This window comes from Mizuhopecten yessoensis, unplaced genomic scaffold (assembly GCF_002113885.1).
Source record: "Mizuhopecten yessoensis strain PY_sf001 unplaced genomic scaffold, ASM211388v2 scaffold5877, whole genome shotgun sequence".
In the NCBI taxonomy this organism is placed as follows: Eukaryota; Metazoa; Mollusca; class Bivalvia; order Pectinida; family Pectinidae; genus Mizuhopecten; species Mizuhopecten yessoensis.
The window spans coordinates 1,203,695-1,223,173 of NW_018406268.1; the positions used below are offsets into that span (position 1 = coordinate 1,203,695).

At 36.8% G+C, this 19,479-nt stretch overlaps 1 protein-coding gene across 1 annotated transcript in view; it reads right to left on the minus strand.

The window, feature by feature from the left end:
- Positions 1–6,067: 6,067 nt before the first annotated feature.
- The window catches only part of LOC110451229 (methyltransferase-like protein 14 homolog), a 14,289-nt gene continuing 877 nt past the window's right edge, over positions 6,068–19,479 (minus strand). The window contains exons 2-10 of the mRNA XM_021499147.1: positions 14,815–14,900; positions 14,322–14,409; positions 11,677–11,736; positions 11,257–11,344; positions 10,437–10,527; positions 9,682–9,820; positions 8,787–8,879; positions 7,974–8,090; positions 6,068–6,835 (exon numbers count right to left, since the gene is read on the minus strand). Coding sequence (XP_021354822.1) covers positions 6,272–6,835; positions 7,974–8,090; positions 8,787–8,879; positions 9,682–9,820; positions 10,437–10,527; positions 11,257–11,344; positions 11,677–11,736; positions 14,322–14,409; positions 14,815–14,900 — 1,326 coding nt within the window. The 3' untranslated portion in view covers positions 6,068–6,271. The remainder of the gene's footprint in view (positions 6,836–7,973; positions 8,091–8,786; positions 8,880–9,681; positions 9,821–10,436; positions 10,528–11,256; positions 11,345–11,676; positions 11,737–14,321; positions 14,410–14,814; positions 14,901–19,479) is intronic.

The following is a 19,479-nucleotide window of genomic DNA, read 5'->3' on the forward strand; positions in this document are numbered from 1 at the left end:
TGTCTCATTTGAATGAACACTACAGTACTGGAAAATCAATCATTAGCATATTGTAAAATGGTTAACTTTTCTTAAAGCAAATCATTGTCTGAAAACATTTGCAAATATTTAACCCTCAATTTTTTTCTATATAAACCCAGAATGAAAAAAAAAAAAAAACAGTGAGCTGTGTAGTACAAAATAAATATAGATTCAAAATCTGATTCAGGTTACATAGGGCCTGCCTGTATCACTCATCTGTTGTCTTTGTTATTTGAACTATAAAAGTTTCTGATAACATGATACCATGGTAGCAATCTTGTATTTGTACTGATCCAAACATATTGTTCAAGGCAATATATAATCTGTTAACTTTTACCAGCTTTAGTTAAATTTTACCAAATGGAACTTCAGAATTAGCAGAAAATGCCTCAGTCTGACAGGGTAGATGTCTAAATTTTAATTGACCAAAATATTTACAAGCAGATAAAAGTTCAATAAGATATCTCTTCCAGAATTTGAGGCTTCAGGTTCCATCTTTTATATCAAAATTGATCAACTTAAAAATAATGTAGCGGAACTGGACTGACTCGATCATCGGTGACCAGGTAGCCTCATTGGTACAGCGTCCTTCTACAGTTGGAGGGTCCTGGGTTCGAACCCTGGTCTGGCCGTTACATTTCTCTCTCTCCTGTTACAAAATTTGCGAACTTACCAACCCTTGTTTCAAGCATTGGAAGTATGGTTAGCAAGGGGATACTCAAACTTGGGTTGTGAATAGTTGTCTTCAGGGACATAGACTTAAAAAAGGGAGGGAGGAATACAGCGGAACTGGTCATCTGATTTAATATCACTAATAGCAAGTTTGGTAAAAATTGACATGACAGAACTAAGGAAAAAGTAGGAAATTTCTTTAACCATATATCCCTATTGGCCCCTATCCCACACCACTAGGAGAAACACCCTTGGTCCAGGGATTACTGCAAAAATACTAAATCTGATTAAACTGTATTGAGCTGTTTTTATGTCATCGAAACATTTCACCCTGTTTGCGTGGTTGTGTCTTGCCAATTATCCCACAAGGGCTATAGCCCAGGGATGACTCACCAAATGCTGTTAATATCCCTTTTATAACACTGAAGTTGTAGTCTTTGAACGATTTACTTTACTTTATTCTATACCAAATCAATTCAATTTAGTTAAAATCCCTTCAGCAATTCTAGACTACAAATCTTTTAAGTTGGCAACTAACAGATTCTACATCATGCCATAGCTCACCAGCACTTTATGAAGGTTTTTTTTATCCTCTTGTCCTACTTGTGATTTGGTATATAATTGAACTGACATGGATGGTGTAAAATAGCAAATTTAGGAAAGGATTATTTTGTCCAGACATTTGAGGAAAACAAATATTAAGTAAAAGCATTGAATAGAAAAGTTAACCTTTCATTGGTGACTATTTTTATTGTAGTAATGCGAGATATAAAATATGTATACTTTGTAACCACATAATCTTAATGTCTTACAAAGTACATTACTTACATTGGCCTATATTTGGAAAGATTATGATGTAAACTGTCACATTTGTAAGCTGCTCTCTACAATTTATTGATTAACTTCGAGCAATAAGCAAGATGTAAGGAAGTCTGCTGATTCCAAGTTAAAATTTTAGGTGAAAATTGCACCTCCCACCAAAATATGAGAATTTATTGTCGAGCTGACTTGAGATATCACTGCAATTAAGAGATCACATGAAAAATTCCCTGTTGCAGATATTTTCATGTTTACTGAACTGTATTAAGAGACCACTGTCGGGATTTCCCAAGATAGACTATTAGTCTAGACATTCTACCATTATAACTCAAACAAATTGCAAAAGAAACAAACACAGTTGTAATAAGTAGATTGTGTAGGTATATATCACATGTTAAAATTCGAAAGAAATCGAAAAAGGGGAAAATGACTAATTTTCGTGTTTTTTGTATGAAATATTGCCTACTATTGATATGGCCTGTTTGAGCTGCCGTATATATGGAGAGTGCTGTAAAGGAAGGTAATTTTGCAGACCATGCATGTTTCCTTCGCTGTCATCTTTGATAAACACACGTACATCTAGTACCTATACATCTAGTTATCAGTTTAAAAGTTCTTGTATTCGATGAACTGTTAGTTCGATAGTACAATCCATAAGTGATTATGTCATAAATATATGTATTTATGATTTTACAATATATTCTTTTCGTCTGTTGTCATGACATCACGCTATCAGTGGTATATTTCTTTATTTGTCACCGACAACATCCTCAAAGCTTGGACAAAAAACCAATAAGGATGGAAAGATATGATTACTAGTGCAAATTAATTTTCTATATTATTAAATACCGTCAACGGGAAAAATATTAATGAATATAATGCATCAGATTGTTTGGAGCAAAAAATGCCCATACATGTCAAAATAGAGCCTATTTTGTAATTTGCGAACACAAATTGCATTTTTTTCGGTTTTCGATAGTTACATATTTTCATGCAATTTAATCGTTGATAACTCATCTCTTATTGATATTTTATTTATATCTTGTAATTTCTTACTTTATTTCTATGTTTTGTTCATTTTCCCTCTTATAACTTTCTCCCCGAACAAAACCACTATTGTGGCGTTTTTAACAAATGTATGATGTAAATGATAAATTAATGATCATCGGATACAGTGGAAAATGGCTTGGCATTTTGGCAGATCTGTCAGAGATACATTGATTTCATCATTGACTTCATCAAGCACGCCCAAACCGATTGTTCGGTGGTATTTGACCGTTATTCTTCCGAAAACACCCCGTTTAGGACGACGAAAGACATGTTCTTTGCAAACAATACAAATAAAGAAAATGTTATCAACCTGTTAAGTAAATAGAGGTCCTAAAGTGGAATTGATACAAAAAAGGCAATGTCTGATGCAGATATACTGATTGCCGTATCTTCAATATTGTCAAAGCCAACCATATTTTTATGACAGACACCGACCTACTTGTGCTGCTTCTCTTTCATCTAGATTTGAGATACTTTCAGTCGCTGTACTTCAGATCAGATCATGATTCCAGAAGGAAAATCAAGGTGTGGGACGTACGAAAGACTAAAACTGTTATTGGACACAATATTAGTGGGGTTCTGCCAGTTATCCACGCAATAAGCAGCTGTGATACCACTTATAGGATGTTCGGAATCAGTAAAGCTGCAACGCTAAAGTAGTTTCAAGATGTTGAATTCTTGAAGTCACAATCACGTGTCTTTTTCAAGCAAAGTACGAAAGCACAGGTGATTAAGCCTGGAGAACATTTGGTTACTGCTGTATACGGTGGAGTGATTCATGAAGGGGTGGTGAAAAATCTTAACATCATTATATATGGCCAGGTAATGAAAAGGCAGATCGTGTTGCGAAAGCAGCACTACCACTTCCACCTGAAGATTTTAAACATCATTTTACTGATTTTAAACCACTTAATTAAAACAACATTTATACAATCACAGGGCAAAATAATTGGAATCAATGCGTCGATTACAAATTACATTCTATTAAACCTGAAGTTGGTGAATGGCATCCTAGCCACAGAGAGAGGCACCGAGACGAGGTTGTCATTGCCCGTCTCCGGATGGGCCATTCGTACATTACCCGTTGTTATTTACTGAAACATGAAGTCCAGCCTCAATGCATAGTGTGTCAGGAACCATTTACAGTATAACACTTGCTATTAGATTGTGTCGACCTTCAGTCAACATGAGAACATTTATAAAATAACATTACATGTCTCTTTTTCGAAATATAACTGTCTTTTCAATTTTAAGCTAGCTGAAAGCTGCCGGTCTTTTTAATAAAATTTGAGTCACCATAGCCACTTTCAATATTCAAATTGACGTTTATTTTGTACCTTTAAGTTTGTTTGATGTTTTTATTTTGCATTTGTTTTTGTCCATTGGTGGCCCTGATGACCTATCCTGTGTTGACGGGCCGATGAACATTTAATACTAATAAGATCTGGACCTGCTAAGATATCGGAAGTTTTAACAAACAAAGTATGTGTTCAGATATAAACGATAGTCACTTTGGCTGTCGCTAGTTTCCATGCATGAGGACATCATTTTTAGTTCACCTTGCCGCGTCAACTTTTTACTTTAAACAACTTCTCAATAACCAAAAGGCCCAGGTTACTTATATTGGGCCTGTAGCATGCTGGAATGAAGGGCTACCAAGTTTGTTCAAATGAATGACCTTGACCCACTTTCAAAGTCACAGGGGTCAAATATGTTAAAATCATCAAACAACTTCTTCTCAATAACCAAAAGGCCCAGGTTACTTATATTGGGCCTGTAGCATGCTGGGATGAAGGGCTACCAAGTTTGTTCAACTGAATGAACTTGACCCACTTTCAAGGTCACTTGGGTCAGATGTCTTAAAATCTTCAAACGACTTCTCCACAATAACCAAAAGGCCCATGGTACTGATATTGAAGCTGTAGCATGCTGGGATGAAGGGCTACCAAGTTTGTTAAAATGAACGATCTTGACCAACTTTCAAGGTCAAAGGGGTCAAATGTCTTAAAATCTTCAAACAACTTCTTTTCAGTAACCAAAATCCCCAGGGTACTGATATTGGGCCTGTAGCATGCTGGGATGAAGGGCTACCAAGTTTGTTCAAATGAATGACCTTGACCAGCTTTCAAGGTCACAGGGGTCAAATGTTTTAAAATCTTCAAACAACTTCTCAATAACCAAAAGGCCAAGGGTACTGAAATTAGGCCTGTAGCATGCTGGGATGAAGGACTACCAAGTTTAATCAAATGAATGACCTTGATCCACTTTCAACCTGATGTCCTTGTTCGACATTCAAGGTCACAGGCGTCATATGTTTAAATCTTTTAATAGGTTCTTATGAATCAAACACTGATATTCTGCCTGTAGCTGTATTTTAGTCCACTTTTAAGATTACAAGTGTGAGATTATTACCAGGTGAGCGATGCAGGCCCATTGGGCCTCTTGTTTGTCTACATATAGTTAGTTTTCGAGTTCAAATAGCATCAGAAAACGTATTTCAGACTCAAGGTTGATTTTTTTGGTTATGTTGTTAAAATACGTGCGAGGAGTATGCAATCTGTTTCGGAAAGTAGGAAAAAATTAAGTCTATAGAAATACTTATATTCATTGAAATTACAAAACCAATTAAAATGCTAAAATGGTGACACAAATGTTCATTTCAAGTGTAAGATATTGTTAAATTCAAGTCGTGATCCGTTTTTGGTACTGACATTTGCAGAAACCGGAAACGCTAATTGGTGACGTCCGACTGTTCTATGAATAGCTCACGTGAGCCCAGGGTGTTAATTTAGTTGGAAAGAACAGCTACATCCATACATGCATATACATCTTTCTCTGAATTTACAATGAATGCATAAAATGACAGTTTGGTGATCCATTTTGGAAACTGTCATCCTGAAACCTTGATATCTTGGAATCGGCATAAGTCATCTCGTCCATACCAGTTAGACGATATATTGTCTGAAAACTAGTGATACTATTCGACTTCGAGATACATTTAACACATTTTAAAAACATTTTACGAGTGTTCCGTAATAACTATATAGAACTTTCAGTTAATTCAGGACTCTGATCTAACAAATCTGATTTAATGTCATAATTATAATTATAACAAAAAGTCAATTCGTCCCAAATATGACTATTATAAACACGATAAAGTGTTTTATTTGTTTATTTTGCTTTCATTTATGTATATCGCTCAAAAGTATTGAAAAATGTATTCATTGCTTTGGATAAATTGTAAATTCGAGTCAATATAGTATCTGTTTCATCATATTGTCAATGGATATGTGTATGAAATATAACAAATAGCTAGTGTGACCTTTGACCCCCAAAAATAACTTTTCCCATTTTTTCTGTGTTTTCGATTTGTATGTGTGTTTAACCACACACTATGGGTTATGATTGTGAATTAAAAAGTTTCTTTTGCAATTAGTTTGAGGTTCGGCTTAATTTGGCGTAGAATGGTTAGACTATATGAAGGATAACGAAACATTTCAAGTTCTGTACATAAACACATTTATACAAAAGATGAACTGACAGGGTTGATTTGTACATGATTTACAATGTGAACTTCAACGTTTACACAATATGAATGCTTTTGACAAGATTTGCAAATGCATTAGGTCCAAGCCAATAACAATCGCCATGACACAAACTGAATAACACAAGAAGTTGTGACACGACTAGCCCTGGAGTGTTTCTTTTTCTATCTGGGACCTCTTGGTTTAAAACCCCTTGATCGTCCACGACCTCCAAAACCAGATCTAGAGAACTGTCTCCCGGCACTTGAGCCACGACCCATGGGTCCCCCTTTGGCTCCGAGATTGGAACCCCTCCCACCCTGGCCTCCACGACCCTGTGCCCCCCTTTGGTAACCTCCGCGACCTCCCCTATCAGAGAATTGCTGCTTATTTTTTGGTGTTGGAGATTTTGGCCGGAGTCTTTCGATTTCATCTGTACACTTCATTACATGTCCATTTGGTTCCTGTTCGAAAAAGTTTGAGTAGACTTCAGGATCAAAGTTACTACTTGTGATTTCTGATCCTAAGGAGAGCCAACCTGGTCTAATGGTACTGTCACGACCGAACAAATGCAGTCTGCGTCGTCCGAGACAGAAATGCTCAATGATGTGAAATATTTCTACAGATTTCTCTTTGCTTCCATAGTCCTGTTCCTCATCAATGATCAAGTCTATGTCCACATTTGCATGAATGAAGTCACCATCAGTGCTACGTTTGACAGTCCCCTTGATTCCCATTAGACAGTGCTCCTGAAAATACAGAAAAAAGGAAGATTTTTTATGAAGTGAACAAACTATGCTTTGGTGAAAGAAGGATTTTATTATAACGGTCAATGAATTTGAGAATCAAAAGTGTGCATTGTTTTTCATTATAACATAATGTCTTTGTGAACAAATATATTACTTTTGGTGATATATATACTTTTCAAATAACTTACAAGAAGACTTAGACCTTCAGCTCTCTAGTCTTCCTTCTTAAACCTGATATCTTTATGAACAAATATTGTGGCATCACTTATTTTTACATTCAAATTCTTATTTTGGAAAATATCAAAGTTTCAATAGCAGTTTCAGAAATGAGTAGTGGCTGACCTTGTGACCTTTACATTTGACCTTGACCTTCAGCAGCTTCTGTGCTTTCTCCCATATTTATGTTAAAGGGACATCACATTAAGAGCCATATTTTAATAAATGTATGTGTTGTATGCACTTCCACTTCTGTACCTTTCTATACCCATATTCACAGTCTGTTCCAAATGTCCAGTTTGACTACTTGAATTGTTCGGGAAAGCCCTGTTTAAAATAGCGCCTGGCAGTTTTGAAATGAGGCAGTAATCACAGGTGGTCTGAATGAGATCCAAAGGGGCTCCCACAGAGGGGTCATTAGGCAACTTCTTACCGCACTATAAAACCAAATGGAATGGGGCTAAACACCTTCCCTTCACGAGACGAATAACCCGAGTTTTAAGGACGTGCCAGGTTTTGGTGGTGGAGGAAAGCCGGAGTCCCTGAGAAAAACCACCGACCTACGGCCAGTACCTGACGACTGCCCTCCACCCCTGAGTCGCGGGTTCGAGGCCTACGTGATTTTGGGATCCTTTGACTCCAAATTTCAAACGATCCTTCATTATGTATTGGTAAACAACTCTATTCATTAATTATGATTTCATACACTATCTTGTGCTGAAAGAAATCAATGTTTCAATGTAGTTTAACTAAGTGACCTTTGACCCTCATCCTCTGCAGACTTTACAGAGAAAACCAAGCTCCAGCTATTATGATGGTGTGGTTACAAAAGTCTTGAGTATATTTCATTCAATCACCTTTTTGTCAAATCAAGTCAAATGATTTCATAACATTTGAATAAATGAAACAATATTAAATATACCTTTGTTCTCTGAAGAATAGAATTGGGTTCCAGACTTTTGCTTTTTGAGGGGTTTTGGATGTTTGTTTTTATCCAACAAATATCCTCACAACGACGATATCCCCATCTCTTCAAACACTGAAAATAAAACAAATGTCGACAAATTATTTTGTTTGTACTGTAATCATAAACATATTCCATGAAATTACACATTAATTTAGTCTTTTTGGTCATTACCTTTACAGAATGATACCAGTGTCGTTTAACAGAGGTGCCATTTATTGACATGTATATACTTATACCTTAACTGTATCCTCATAACGATTTTTTTTATTATTTTTTCATATTATTCCCGACAAGTGATTTGCCAGGAGTGAATCACGTGTCCACCGATAAAAACCGATATTGACTTGGAGCGCATTATTTTTGTTGAAGGACTGGGTGTTTCTAAAAATAGAATCATAACGTGTCTCCAAACAAGGCACTGTCCCGCTGCCAAAGTTTTTTTGTTGTGCTTTTTATATCCGATTGCTTACAACACTGTTTTGAAAATAATAAAACAGTTGTAGCCTTTAACTTCGGTCGATACCTGAATTTATCAATAAATCCTCGGTCAATATATCTTTTCTCTGGTCGATAAATCCAGGTATCGACCTCAGCCAAAGGCTATGATTGAATAATATTGGGATTGACCCTTGAATTTTGTAGGCAATGAATACAGACTAGGAAGTTAGGCATGATAAACATGAACAAGGTGTGAAATCTTCATGTTAAGAGTCCGTTTAATAACAAGCTTAGAATTTGCTAAAAGATAGCAGTATTAATGAAACTTACAAGTCTTCCCCGTTCCAGTCCATCAGCATTACCACACCAGATCCAAACAAATGACCGCTGTGACGCAACAGACGGGACATCTAATCTCTCAATCTGTAACAGTCGAAGCAACAGGCAATTGTAGGCAGTACATGACATGTGTCCTATTTTGAATAAATTGTCATATTGATGATTGTAAATACATACATTGCAACCCATACCTGAGCCGCATTGGACCAGAATTGTTCGTTTACGAAATAAATTCGGACCTAGTTATCTGATGCTGCTTTCAGACAAGTCTTGACCAAGCCTTGCACTGCGATAGGCGCCCAGGTAAATATACGTTTCTATGATGCTTTAAAAGTGTGTGAAGCAATTCAAGACAAATGCTCCCTACCAAAACACATATTAGTCAATTCCCTTCCATATGTCACCAAATGTCAATGCATGTTATAACAGAGCAAATTGAAAATTTCAAGATTCTTTCTTGGGCTATAACGGAATGGTTTCTTAAAATTAGAAATAATAGTGACAGCTCAACATTCAATTTGTACTGCACCTTTGGATATCTGGTCAGTTTGTCTATTTGATTGTTTTGTTTGTGTTTAACGCTCTATTATCAGCTATGGTCATATAAGGATAACCCGAGTCCCCACAGAAACACCATCGACTGCGGCCAGTACCTTGCGACCCCCCATGTAGAGCTGGAACCTGCGACCCAGAGTTGGAGGGCTAGTGATTGTAGATGGTAAGAAGCATAACCACATAGCCACCGTGGCCCAAAATGTTTCTATCACCGTGGCCCATAATGTTTCTATCACCGTGGCCCATAATGTTTCTATCACCGTGGCCCAAAATGTTTCTATCACCGTGGCCCAAAATGTTTCTATAAGTAGTTAACACTTCTTTGACTTACCTCGTCCCAGCTCCAGAATCTGTCGTACACAGCACCATTAGATCTCTGGTACTCCTCCAGGGGCGGTTCTACCAGTATCACATCAAACTTACAGCCCAGACTACTAAGGTCGAAGTGGTCAAGGTCACACTGTAGGTACCTAGACAGCATAAAAACAGGGGAGGATATTATTCATGAGGTAATTGTATCTTCCCTACTCTGTTCTTAAACTAAAAAAGTTTTTCCACTTCTATTTTTAAAAGTTTTCTGCAGTACTAACGAACAATGTACACATTGATGTTGTTTTATAAAATTTATGAGAGGAGTCGTAAACAATTCTCAATCAAATTAAAGATATCAATTAAGCTGCTAATAGCTTTGTTGTCCAAAGTTGTGTTTTGGGAGAGAAAAATTTTGCTTTCTTTCTCAAATATGTTTTGATTAATCAGCTGTTTCACAATCCAGCTACCACTTTCAGCTGTCCAAAGAACCAAAATGAGGTTCAAATTGAAAACAAAAAGCTTCCCAACCCTTGTATAAGCCCTTTACATATGCTACCAACAAATGTGCAAATCTTAAGTGTTTTCTATATAAATATCTTTAAGATAAACTTAGTGATATAAAACAAATCAGTAGGGCTTCACTGAAAAGGATGTTCCGTATTGACACTTTAGGACACTTTAGGACACCTTTAGGACACCTTTAGGACACTTTAGGACACCTTTAGGACACTTTAGGACACTTTAGGACACCTTTAGGACACCTTTAGGACTTACATGGGAGGTGTGTTTGTTGAGGAGATCAATTCATCCTTCAAGCGAATAAGCTCTCTTAGTTTTGGATATTCCTCGAAACGGTTTGCAAGTCCTGAAACATTGAAAATATTGTTTTAAACTTATCTCAGCATCTTTTTTATTTTATTTAAATACAGTCACAAATACTTTCAAGTATTACATATTGTTGGTAAAAAAAAAGTCTGATCTTGAAAAAGTAAACTATTTAAAATCATTTACAAGTATCATATAAAAATACGTTTAAAAAGGAAGTAAAAAAATCATATCAGTATGATGAAATCAAAACATTATCAATGTTTTGCAGAAAATCACGTTATTCAGATATACTCGACTTGTACCAAAGATGACTAGTCATTGATGATGAGGCTTGAGTTGGATGTGATGTTCCTTTACAGTCTAAATTATCATTGCTGTCTATTTTGCCATACTCATCATGGAAGGCCTTTTAGTCAATTACTGGATAGAGATTCAATTAACCTCCCCAAACCTGACCTAACTTTAGGTAAAGAAAGAGAATGTTTTATTCATGTGACTTTGATTACAGTAGCCTGCTTTTTCCTGGGACGCCTTGGAAGGGTAGTAAAATAAAATAAGATTGTGCAATTCTGATGGATATTTAATGAGTAACTGCCAGAAATGTGTTTCTCAAGAAAGGTGAAACAGACATTGGTTGATTGATCGATAGGTTTTACGTCGCGTCACTACCGATTAGTTCGGTTATCCAGCAGACGAAAATGAAACAGACACTGGACATGTCTTATTTATAGTGGTCCAAACTACACCGTCACGAAGGACAACTTACCAACATCTCGGATCTTGTTCTGCGGCCTTTCGCCAGAGTCCACAAAGTGTTGACAATAGTCGTTGTGGGGGTTGGCACTCTGTGTTCCCTATAAACCACACAATTTTTTTTTTAGAAATGTATCTTAATTTTTTAAGCGATTGCTTGGTTTATCATTTCTGCTCCTTACCATTCATACATTATATAAGGATGTACACACGTTTAATATAATTTTCATATGCATACTCATTAGTCTTTTATGGATAGGAAACTCCACTACCCAAAATTTATATATATATATATATACACTCACCACTAGTACTGGGCTGATGATTGATTATAATTGAAATTGATCAGTTAACCAATAATTTCAAATATTGATTACAAGTTTCACGAATGATATTATTAGTTCGTTACTGAAAACCCTGATCTGCTAATTACCTTCAGGAATGTACTTGAGTCTGTATAAAACTCATCTTCATCATCTTGTTCACCATCATTCTGCAAAAATAAGAAATAATTGATGATCCAAGTTATAAATTCAAAACACCATTTTATACTTAAAGGTAGTTTCATATCGACATTATTACTCAGCCATCTTTAAGCAAGGGAAATATATGCCCTTTCATTGTAATTATTCCGTGAGAGATTATAAAAGAATGATCTTAGCTAAAACCCAACAAAACAAATAATTTAAGTGGCAATTCTCAGGTATTTGACCACATTTCTCACTTAAACAGCAATGTGTAGTACAAGTATATATCTGTCCACGTGAGGTATCAAAAAGGCTTCTTTGCCAATTTAACCTTATCTATGGACAGCAAGAATCATTTTGAGGGGGAGAATACCATTGTTTTGAGTCATTTAACAGGTACAGATATATATGGAAGATCTGTTACCAGACATCCTTGAGCTGGGATAATGCGTCTTTACTGGTGAAAAATACGTCAATTTTCCCTTCAATGATAACAAAGTACATTTCTGCCATTCCGTTCGTTAAGCTTTATGAGGTGGTTTTCTAAGAGTTTGAAGATAATCCAGAATGGTAAACTTATGCGACAAGTTGACAACACTATGAAAATTACATCACAAGTTTCTTGTATTTTCAAACACATCCTCAATTCTTGGAAGAAACTTCTGGAAATGAAAGTTTTTCAATCTCGTTATCTCTCGATCACAGAACACTTCATCATACATAACTTTGACCACCCAATATTCTGCTAGGGTCCAAACAAGAAAGTAGCATTTCTTTAAATTACACACATGAAGTGTTAATTGTACTTGGAGATAATAGCCCCTTGGCCCTTTGGGTTTCAGACAATTTGTGTTGTCAACATGAACTACATCATATTTTCCTGATGCAAAATATGTTTCCAAATAGTCATTTTCTAATAGTGGACACTTTACTTTAAGCAAGACATTTTCATTATTGATGCTTATAATGCCATCTGGAGACACAGAAAGCTAAGGATTACTGAGTAAAACTACAGTTCCTGAATCAGATATAACCATTCCATTTTCTCGTAACATTGCTTTGGCCTTAATTTCACCAGCATTTCTGTGTTCTGTGAATCTGTTACCCATGAAGGTGGGATAAGATTGTTCCCTTATAAAATTATACGGATTTGTTGTGTCTCTGACTGGAACATTATGGGCAGTGCTACCTATTATCCAAATCTTTCGACTGTCTTTCCATACATCTGAATCTGTGCCACTAGCTTGTTTTACAGTGATTTCTGTTAATATTTTGATTTGATTTTCTGAGAGTGTTTCATATCTATGGTAAAAACCACTGCATTTTAAGCAAGAATGATCATTTGAATGGTCCTGATGGAGTGTAGGGTCACAGTTGGGCCTATTTATAATAGGGGCAGGTGTAACACTAACTGCTTTGTGAATTGTTGTGTTTTGGAGCAGGAATAATCTTTTGATGTCAGAGTTTTCTACATATTCTTGAAAATCTTTTTGACTTGTAAACATGTGAAAATCTGACCGACTTTCAACTTCTATCTCATCACATTCAGAACTTTCATAACACTGAAACTCATTTTCTTTCACACTATGTTTTGGTTTTTGAAAGTCCATATTGTTAATTAAACGTGGTTCAATGTTTCTGCTTGTGCCCATATTCCATTTATTTTGTTTATCTGTACAACTCTTGTCAAATTCATTCTAACAGCATGCTCTACCTTCCACAACAACGCCCCAACATGACTGCACGTTTTACTCAAACCAGCAACACTCGAACACTCGCCTGTATGTACAGTACCGTCCCACCCACACAACACCCACGGCGAATGGCATTTTTCATTAGCTTTCTGAGATGGTCGAACATCGGACTTTAACAACACAAGATCTTCATCAACACTAGCATGGATAATTTTACCAACAGAACCCCTCTTGAAATAGTTAAAACTGTCCAATGACTTAAAATTCTTCATTTCACTTCCATCAACCCCACGACTGTGTACCAGATAATTGTAAACATCCCCATACGTTACTTCGGGCCACTCTCGCATGTCATCTTTCCACTCGTTTGATTTTACATACTCGGGGCGAGAAATATGCGGTTTGACAGGCTTAGACAGCGACATGGTGAATATAACTTCAATAATATTATCAAATTGGAACTAGTTCCATACACTTTTCAAAAGTTATCGTCAATATAAACAAACGATTTACTGACTGTCCAACACTGACCTTCACTGCCTCCGTGGCAGATGAGAAGTCACGGAGTTAATGGCGGCAGACATAAGCGCCACCTATTAGTTCAATTCGAACTATTGAGGAGATAACTGCTAAAAGTCGTCTATACTATAGTGCTGTTTGAAAATTTAAACAGAAATAAATATATTTCCAAATTGTGTGCGAGTGGCATTTGAAACACACAAAGAAATTATAATTCTTTTCTTAACGGTCCTCACTGGTAAAAGTGACCAAGTGACAAAAATCATAGCTCTGTATGGTCTTTGCAGTTTTTTTATTTATCTTTTAACAGAATTGAAAAGGAATTTTCATATAGAGAATATTTAGCCATCCATGCATTTTATTACGGGACCAACGATCAATATCAATACTGTACCTACTTTGGATTTGTCCTTCTGTTCATCTGGCAGCGGCTGTTCTTCTGATAGCTTAATCACTTTCTGGCTTTCTGTAGTCTTTTCAGTTTCACTTTTGTGGAACAAAGATCAATATACGAAATTAATTTTTCTTCTTCTCAAAATAGAGATTTGCAACAGCACTATTTTTAAGGTTTTCTTTTTACACTTTTGTCCCTGTAACCTTGACTAAAGTAGGTTTACGGTCATTATTCTGAACAGAAATAATCAACAAGTGATCAGCATGCCAAATATCTTAATTCTATTCTTTATGGGTTGTAAGAATGTTAACTACATTTTTTTTTATAACCATGCTTTACAGATGGCTATTTCATGGTTTGATATTAAGATATGAAAAGAGATCTATAGGAGCTGTGCCAACATTGAAAAGATATAAAAAGAATTATATTTTTTTTATTTTTACATTGACAACATTGGTATTCTGCAATAAACATGTGCACAGCAAAACTCATCAAACCTTGGAATTGTAGCTTTTTTCTCATCTTCAATGTCTTCTTTACTTTTCAAGACTGTTTTCAGACCATCTGGGCTTCCAACTCCAAACTGAAATACAAAACAAAAATATATACTTTTAACAACATTGACACCGGTCTTAGTATCAAGGGAGATACTCTTGAGTGTCCAGCACTACTTTCCCTGTAATTTGCGCACCTCAACCTTTGGGAATTATATTTCTCAAGACAATGTGTGCAAGTTACTGAAAGTCTCATATAATATAAACTGAACTGAAACAACCACCACAGGTTAAAACTTATCATCTATTTTGTTTACTGTAATACAAAAATTGCATACCTACAATTGTGTAAAATTTGAATAATAATAATAATAATTTGAGGTTCTTATATACTGCTTTATCACAACCTAGTTTGTAGGTCGTCTCAAAGCAGTTCACAAATTATTATCTGTGGTTATAGGGTTTTTGCAACCAGCCAATACCTTTCTCAACTCCCTGGGTAGCATACAGCCTGAGCTGCCATTTCGGCGCTAACAGCTAGCATTCAACAATTCTAGCACTGCCCAATCACATACTCATTTACAGCTGAGTAGACTGGAACAAGCGGAGTAAAGCATCTTGCTCAAAGATTCAACACAGTGCAGAGCTGTGTGATTCAAACACGCAACCCTTCGGTCACGAGCCCGGCGTCCTACCACTAGACAACCGTGCCTTCAGAGAAAGGATTGTAACTTTGAGAGGAACCAGCACTCCATATGCATGATAACACACTAAACTAAAGATTGATGAGCATCATCAGAAACAGATTGTTCAAATAATTTGGACACTTTTGGCTATGAATAAAGGTCAAGGTCAGTTATGTTTGAAAACTTTCAAAGTTTGTAGCATACTACTATACTCCAGTACAGTACTTAAGTGACGGACCAAATATCATGACACAAGGTCTTTCAGTTCTTCAGAAGTTGTTTGAGTGTTTTTAACAAATTTGACCCCTAGGACCTAGAACTTGGTCCAGTCATTATGTTCTCAACGTTTTAGCATTCTTTGTTAGTATAGCGGAGCTGGACCGGGTTGGTCATTGACAACAAGCTCAATTGGTAGAATATCTGTCTAGTTTTGAGAGTCTATGGTTCGAAACCCCAGTCTGGCTGTAAGCATCTCTTTTTCCCCTAGTAGCAGTGAGTGAATGATTGGCAAGGGGATATCCCAGTCTTGGTTGTAGATAGTGTTCTTTTCAGGGAAAGAAACTTAGAAAACCAGGGAGGAATGTAGCGGAGATGGACTGAGTTCATTGGCAGTGCCCAGTTGGCTCATTTGGTAGTGTCTGTCTATAGACTTCAGAGAGTCATGGATTCAAATCCTAGTCTGGTAGTTGCATTTCTCTTTTTTTTTTACGTAAATGAATTCCAACAGAGCTTGAACGACACGGCAGAATTTTGATTAAAGACAATATATATAGGCCTTGTGTTTACCGTGGTATATTTTTCGGCTCAAAGTTGATCGTGAGCAGAACAACCTGACACGTCACCTTTGACAAATCTACCTATATGCAAGATTCTGTCACTTTGTCCATACTCTGTTGGAATTCATTCATGAAATATTAGCCGGGATCTGTATCCATGGCACGTTGGTAGATTGGTAATCATTTGAATTGCACAAGATTTTCAACTTACAAGGCCTAGAGATGTTTGTTGCATCTTGAACCCCCTTGTGGATTTTTACACAAAGTTTCACATCTAAATCAATTACTTTTTGTGCACAATTGCGCTCCATGAGTATTTATTGTCTTTGATTTTTTTTCTAGCGATTATTTTAAAGAACTAGAGAATTTCGGTGTGAACCCCGACATCCTACAATGGATCAAGGCCTCCCTGACATCATGGACCCAACGAGTACTTGTAGACGGCAGCCATTCAACACGAGTGAAGGTAGATTCATGGGTTCCCCAGGGGACAGTCCTGGGACCTATACTCTTCCTCTGCCAAATCAATGACTTGCCCGACTGCGTAACATCTACTGTACATCTATTCGCTGATGATTGTCTGCTATACCGTCCAATTTGATGCCTCCAAGACCACCTGGACTTCCAAAAAGACCTCAAGTCCTTGAAAGAATGGGCAACGAAATAGGGTACGTCTTTCAATGCGTCGAAATGTTATATCCGGAGAACATCAAGATCCAAGTCGCCTATAGCTAGTGCCTACAACTACCAACTGTCGGGCCAATCACTCAAAGAAATGGAAGAAAATCCATACTTGGGGGTGACCATTCACAACTCCATGAAGTCAGCCTCTAATATCCGTAACACAACCAACAAGGCAAATTCCACTCTCGGATTCCTAAGACGAAACCTGCGACACAGCCCAGCGTCACTGAAACTGACCGCATACAAATCGCTGGTGAGATCCGTCCTGGAATACAGCTGCACGATATGGGACCCTTACCAGCAAAACAACATCCACTCGCTGGAAAAGGTACAACGCTGTCATATTTATAACATCAAACTAATAAGGGTCAGCAGTGTAACAGAAATGATGGACACTCTAAAATTGACACTACTAAAGGATCGCAGGCGAGACCATCGGCTTGCCCTTTTTTATAAGAAGGGGCTAGTGGCCATACCTGTAGATCAAATTCAGGTCGTTTAGGTACCCGGTCATTTAGGTACCCGGTCGTTTCGGTACTTTTGAAAGTCGTTTCGGTATTTCTGAAAGTTGTTTCGGTACTTCTGAAAGTCGTTTCGGTACTTCTGAAAATCATTTCGGTACTTATGGGAAACACATTTTGGTACCAAGTTATAGTCAACGTCACCACTTTTTGCGTGCTGTATACCTTCAAGGGAAGTAACTCTAAGTGTGGAGTCAAACTTGTGCTATAATACACGTGTTTGTATCAGTTTGTTATTTTGATTTGCTCATGTTTCTAATATCTTTCTGAAATAGATTTTCTAAAGTGGTCTTTGCTTGTTTTGATACAGTCCATGTATATTTGATATAAGCACGAACTTGATATCTGATATGTCAGTGACATAAGTTTTTTTACACGTGAGGTTACTGCAAAATGAGTTTGTACTGTTATTTAATTTTTATATTTAGAGCTGCTATTCAACATTAAATTGTTCTATTCAACATTAAATTGTTGAAGTACCAAAACAACTTAAATACAGGTACCGAAACGACTTACAAAAAGTACTGATACATCTTCTTTTTGAAGTACCGAAACTACCGGTTACCGAAACGACTGTACCCCCGGTCTGTAGATCACATACATTGACTTCATCAAACACCCGTACCAGATCAAAAAATAGTGAAAATTACCGACATATCCAGTGTCATATGGACATCTTGAAAAATTCATTTTTTCCTCCAACAACAACAGAGTGGAATAACCTACCAGAAGACCTCGTCAAAATGCAAGAACTTAAAAGCTTCAAGACAGCACTACAAACTGAAACAATATAAACTAAAAGGGCATTCCTCCAACCCTGGAATTTATACTCAAATTTGAGGTCTCACAGTAATATACAGATACAGACATTCTTTTTTTTTGTTCCTAATGTTTAAAAGATCCGATGTATTTTCAATTCACTTTATTCCTATTTCAGTGATAAATTTGTAACTACCGTCTACAAGTAGTAACTGTATTGTAATCAAAATGCATGATTATTGCCCATATGCGAGCTATCTAGCTTCTACATGTGCTAACACTACTGTTTAGTAATGCAACAACTTGAACAAGAAAACCTTAATAACTTCCCAAATAAAGGGAAAAGTCCATATACCACCATGGAGGATATACAAATCAGTGAAAAAGGAGTTCACAAATTATTGAAGAACCTTAAACCACACAAGGCAACTGGACCAGATGCTATACCATCCTGTATACTAAAGATAGCAGCAGACCAACTTGCTCCAATTCTTACAGAATTGTACCAAGCATCCCTCAACACCGGAAAAGTCCCTCAAGATTGGAAAGATGCAAATGTAGTCCCACTCTTCAAAAAGGATGAAAGACATCTAGCATCAAACTACAGACCTGTATCACTTACCTCAATTACATGCAAAGTCCTGGAACACATTATACACAGCAGTGTAATGGACCACTTTGACAAAAACAAAATAATTACAAACGCACAACACGGATTCCGCAAACGACGATCTTGCGAATCCCAACTAATCACCACCATTCATGACATTGCATCGAAATTAAAAAGTAACAGCCAAGTAGATATCATCCTACTAGATTTTGCAAAAGCGTTTGATAAAGTGCCACACCATCGCCTACTACATAAACTTGAGTATTACGGAGTAAACCCTAAAACAAACAAGTGGATAAGATCCTTCCTACAAAACAGAATGCAAAGCGTTATCCTAGAAGGAGCTGTCTCTGAACAGGTACCAGTACTCTCTGGTGTACCTCAAGGGACAGTTCTTGGACCTCTGCTGTTCCTAGCCTACATAAACGACATGCCAGATTCAGCAAAATCATCAGAGACCAAACTATTTGCGGACGACAGCCTCCTCTATAGAACCATAAGCAACCAAGCAGAAAGTGATCTACTGCAGAAAGATCTAACATCATTAGAGGACTGGGAAAATAAATGGCAAATGAGCTTCAATGCGAAAAAATGCATTGTAATCCGAATACAATCCAAGAACCGTCCTGTAA